Consider the following 5,338-nt stretch of genomic DNA (forward strand, 5'->3'; position numbering starts at 1 on the left):
CAAATGAAATATCATGAGCGGAAAGCACTTTACCGAGTGCTTCATAGTTTTGCGTTATGCATTTATTTATATACAACTGATTATGCTGTTCAACTCACTTCTTCTATCGTTCTTTCTCATAAAGAAATCGATTACACATAAACACACAGGTCGAGCACGCATCGATGTCAGAATTAATAACGAAGAGAACGTACTCAATTTACAAAATGCTCAAAAATGTTTCATAGAAAATAGTTATAACTAAATGAATTCATTATACATCTTAACACTGGCTCCTTTATAAATGTCAATGTAGACGATGTGTAAGAAACTCAGTTAATATGAATATGAGTAGTAAGGATACGAATAACATACTTCATTAAATTTGTCCTAATTCTCGTGACTATAGCGACGGCAAAGGCGATTATGTATATGTTCACTTACAACTGTAACGGTAATAATGAAATATTGCTACGAGCAATATGCATTGCACGAATTAAATACACACACAAAAATGTAAAAAATTACGCGATCTCATAAACCATTCTTGAAAAGTCACTAGTGTTTTTTAAACATTCGTCAGATTAGGACCATTCACTGTTCGGGGTATTATAAACAAAACACGAATTCTCTCAGTTTCGGATACATCGATATGGCAATGTTTCTTTTGAACACTTCACGATTGTATGTAAGTTATAAAAACGTCAAAATTCGATCCAGGTCTATGAACTGACGAAAATACGATTTTAATGTATATATTATATATAGGTATATTATTTTACACTTGTTAAAGATTTAAATTTCACACGCCGCGGGATCCAGTAGTTCATCCCATTTAATGCTTCTTTGAAATACCTCTTGCTGTAACCATAATTCGTAATGTTGTTTAAATTCATCGCTTAAATCTACGTTTACCCCAAGTACCGATGTAACAGAATTGTCGACAGGCTCCATGTCCTTATCTTTGGGAATATTGGTGTAGCGTAAGTTATTAAATCGGTCAACGCATGAACGTAGCACACATTCGTCTACTTGGAAATCCCAAGGTCGGGCTTCTAAATCTATTAAAAACGATTACTCGTAAAATTTGTAGCACACGTAAATTCTACTCTATACAAACACTCAAAAGTACTCGTCAAGGTATATATTACCATTGCCATACGCCCAATCGTCGTTCAAGCGATGTCGGACTTTTGCATAAATCGCACTGATCGTTTTCATGTTAGTCTTCCGCCACTGGCGACCCAAGTACCTCGTTTGCATTTTTAACAATTTTAAAACATACAACTGCATCATTGCATGTCTAACTTTTAACGTACGTTTCAAGATAGGTGCCGATTTAAACACGACTAACATCTGCAACAATGAGTCAGATTAATTATCTACGATAAATTAAAGAGAAAACGAACGAGTCGAACGATTGAACACAACGAAAATACCATGATTCTACTGTGTTTCCATTTCGTCAGTTTGTTAAGAATACGTAATAAATTAATACAAGAAAAGACGTTTCTCCACGAGTATGGTACGTGATCTCCGATTTCAAAATTTTCCATAGGTCCATCTGGTCGCTCTCCAATAACGCATACAGGAAAATCAAAAAGAGGAATGCTGTTCGACAGATAAATTTTATAAAAAAATTTATAAACGAATAAAATTTGTAATTCAGTTCCTTGGCAATACTTGCATGTTTTTAGTTTCAATGTAAGCCAGAATATTCTGATTTAGAAACTTTAAAACGAGTGGGATGCAGTTAGCGAACACTAAATGCTGCGACATGAATTCGAACTGATAAATGTGATTCAGCTTAAAATGTTTCAACAAGAGAAGTAGTATAGCTGATACAGCTTTAACAATAATCTCTTTATGTCTGTTTACATCAATACCGAGCTTCATCGATTGAAAGACAGTCATTCTGTAAAAACGTTACAAAACATTATTAAATCTACGAGACGATCTATAAAAAACTGCGAACTCACGGCATCTGTCCCGGCAGGACATCAGCCATGATATTGGTACTGTCGGTTTTAGTTTTACTGGTCGGTGCAGCTGCTAATAAAATTTTTAACAACGCAATCATATATTGAGGAACAAACGGTAATATGGCATGATAAACAATCTCTGTCGGTGTTTGACGAATCGGAAACCTCGGAGTGCTTATAGGGTTTCTGAGCATTTGTTCTTCCTTCTGAATTTGAACTTCAGCCAATGATATATACATATGCTGAAAACATCAAAGTATGTACTACGTTCGTACAAGTCTTTAAACACAGCGTCCGTTGACCCAACTCACTCTTTTCAGTGTATCAACACCTTCAAGTATTGGTTGTGGCAAACCTGCCAAACTTTGTCTGTCGCCTACTAGATTATATCCGACAAATTTTAATCTCGACGCTTCAAGAAAACTGTCTACATCCTTTTGTCTCACCTTCGGTGTCCACGGTAAACCTATCAAAAGCGTATCGGTGGGAACAATTAGTTCACTAAGTCCATTAACGATTAAAGTCTGAAATGCAACAATAAATATTTTACCTTTCCCTTTCAGGAGTTGTGGAGTATCAGGTCTCGGTGGAGGCTGATTGTTTTCATTCTGACAATAAGTACCTAATTGTCCCCACGAAGAATTGTTCACAAACACAGCAGGTTCTCCTTCACCATCGTTGTTCGTGCTATTGTTACCCATTTCTCCGCCTTCGTATTCCATTCCCAAGCCCGGTTCATCCAATGAACTTTGTTTCATCAGAAACTGAAAGTATAAATCATCAAGCGCCACGTGGAAATCCGAAAGAACATTTAACACTAAAACGGAACATACTCGTCGATAAGATCTATGATTCTGAAACTTCTTCTGATTCTGCGTTTCTATCAAATCCGTCGCACTGACCGGAGGTGAACTAGGTCTCATCGTCTTAGCAACCTCTAAAGTATCCTCCTGTATCGTCTCAAGACCAGCTTCTTCACGGTACTGCTTTTTCAATTCTCTCAGAGTATCAATACCTCCCAGAGACACCAAGATCAACTTCCACAAAAGTAAAAGAACTTTCTTCATTGGAAAGTGAGGAGCTGCACCGCTACAAAAGAACGTGACCATACCAAGGAGTTTAACTATAAGTAAGTCCCCACCATACGGATGTATCAAATCTTCCTTAAAAGATTCAACGTTGTCCTTATAAATACTGTTGTCCAAACTCTTCATTTCTTCTCTCATCACTTCTGTCATAATGTACAAGACGGACAAAATTACTCTCAAGTCTGTAGAATCATCAAGACTAACCGAGATTTTTCTCATCGCAGAAGCAGCTCGTTTACTATTCCTGAAAACGCGAGGACCCAAGCGAATGAAAAAGCGTGAACATGTCAAATTCGGTCGTGTCACGAACATGAACGTACATAATTTCAATATTGAGTAGTTCAACAAATGCTGAAAACACTCCAGCTTCATACAACAACATAACATTTTTTCTGGTCCACTCTTGCTGTTCTACGTCAGATTGTACTTCGGCCCAACATCCTTGAGCCAAATACAAGAAGCACCTTGCCGCCTTCATTCTCAATAGTTTATTAGAAACCTCTAATTGATCCAACAGCTTATAAATCGCAGACTTCTGTTGAGTCTCGGAGATGTTTTGCCACCAAGGTATCAGTTTATACAGTTCCATTTGTTCTTCAAACGCCTAGATGCGAACACATACACGTCGTTAGTCCACGACAAAGTTATACAGACACGCCTATACTCACATTAAGATTAACTTGTAATTCAGATTGCTCCGAGTAGCTGTACAATTCAGCAATTTCATTGGTATAGTTATCCGCATCATCGTAAACAAAGTCCAAATCCGTAGATTTATCCGTTTCCTGAACGTAGAAACATGTAAAAAGACACGAGAACGTTACTATCACGATGTCAGGATTTTCACTTCGGTCAAACGTAATTTATAAACATACGGGATCTTACAAAAGTTTCGACACTTTCTTAAAAGCGAACGACTCTTCAGAAAACGGTCTGTACGACACGAGTTTCACCCTTTTGCTCGTTATTTTTAACGAGTTCTCAAATATCTTTCACATCGTTCAATAAACCGATTCTTATAATTTCTCAAAAAAGTTCAGGAGTCGTTCGATCTCAAGGAATATGCTAATGCTTCGTTTGCAAACTATAACGATACGTACCATTTTGTATATATGAATTTCAACGTTTAGCGTTCGACGAAGGGTAACGAGGCGTTATTCACGTATCGGCGCAACTCGACGAGTAGACAGTGATAATCAAGAGATCAAACACTGGTATACGCTTCTGTCAGAAAGGTTAGAAACGACTGGATCCACACAGATTACAGTCATACACGATCCGCAGGATCTTCACACTCGTCTCACGAGCCACTCACTCACTTGGCCACTCGTTGATCGCTGTACAACCATTCGGTGTATAAAGTGTTTTCCCTTCTCATTCGCATCCATCGCTACGTCACGCATTTCAACGCATCTTACAAGAGCCACTGCAGAAACGCAGCTACGTACGTACTACCGTTTCCGTCTTTATTCATGAATCGATACTTCTCTCCTACCGACCCGAATCGATTTCAACATTCTATTCCATCAAACGATGCACTCTCGTCACCGATTTCTTTTCAACAAAAAAAAAGAATCGATGCGTTTCATTCCTTTTAACAAAATTCGTATCGTATAACAAGAACTCTAAACTGTACAAAACTAACTAGCCATGGTGGCAAATTGAAGACTTTAAGAAATCAGCATCTATAGCCGCCGGTATTCAGAATCGTTTCTCATTTTTAAGACATCATCTTGAGCATTTACTCAAATCGCCGGTGCGGACAGACTTGACTTGACAGACTCATTCGAGCAAACGAGCACCAACTCAAAGCTGCAAATTCACACAGCGGAGTGCGGAGCAGTGTGGCCAGGTTGAGGACGGGAGCCACCGAGAATCTGCCCCTCCACTTACGCACACTATCGCACTGTATCCGTGNAATTATTAATAAAATTTATTATATAAGATTATTTTTTCATACTAATTATTCAACTTTCATTATTGTTATTATATAAAGTACATACAGTTATCTCGTTAAATTCATTGAAATGTTTATGGCTGTTAAAAAAAAATTATATATGCACGTGCAATCGCTGAGCGTGACTCGTTTGCAGCCCTTTACGCGAAAACGAAGGAGCTGAGGCGAAAGCGTTTGCTGGTCATTGAAGGATCCTCGAGACACGAGCATTTAAAGGGCAGGTTTGCAGTTTGGGTCTTGCCGTCTACCTGATACACGTATACGGAAAAATTACGCGTGTAGTGGTACGTCGTTCAAATTACGCGCGCGGCTAGGTTCAAACTTTAAAGCTA

General features: G+C 38.3%; 1 protein-coding gene across 1 annotated transcript; it reads right to left on the reverse strand.

Moving 5' to 3' along the window:
• Nucleotides 1-40: 40 nt before the first annotated feature.
• Nucleotides 41-4,835, reverse strand: Strip (striatin interacting protein). Its single transcript, XM_026810694.1, has 11 exons — nt 4,150-4,835; nt 3,718-3,834; nt 3,370-3,653; nt 2,795-3,293; nt 2,512-2,725; nt 2,273-2,427; nt 1,959-2,203; nt 1,667-1,894; nt 1,419-1,590; nt 1,131-1,335; nt 41-1,040 (listed from the first exon to the last, which is right to left on the reverse strand). Exons 1-11 carry the CDS (start codon nt 4,150-4,152, stop codon nt 775-777), a joined length of 2,388 nt encoding a protein of 795 aa, XP_026666495.1. The 5' UTR covers nt 4,153-4,835; the 3' UTR covers nt 41-774.
• Nucleotides 4,836-5,338: the final 503 nt, after the last annotated feature.

The sequence above is a fragment of the Ceratina calcarata genome, unplaced genomic scaffold (assembly GCF_001652005.2).
Source record: "Ceratina calcarata isolate Rehan_Ccalc_2016 unplaced genomic scaffold, ASM165200v1 scaffold169.2, whole genome shotgun sequence".
Lineage (NCBI taxonomy): Eukaryota > Metazoa > Arthropoda > Insecta > Hymenoptera > Apidae > Ceratina > Ceratina calcarata.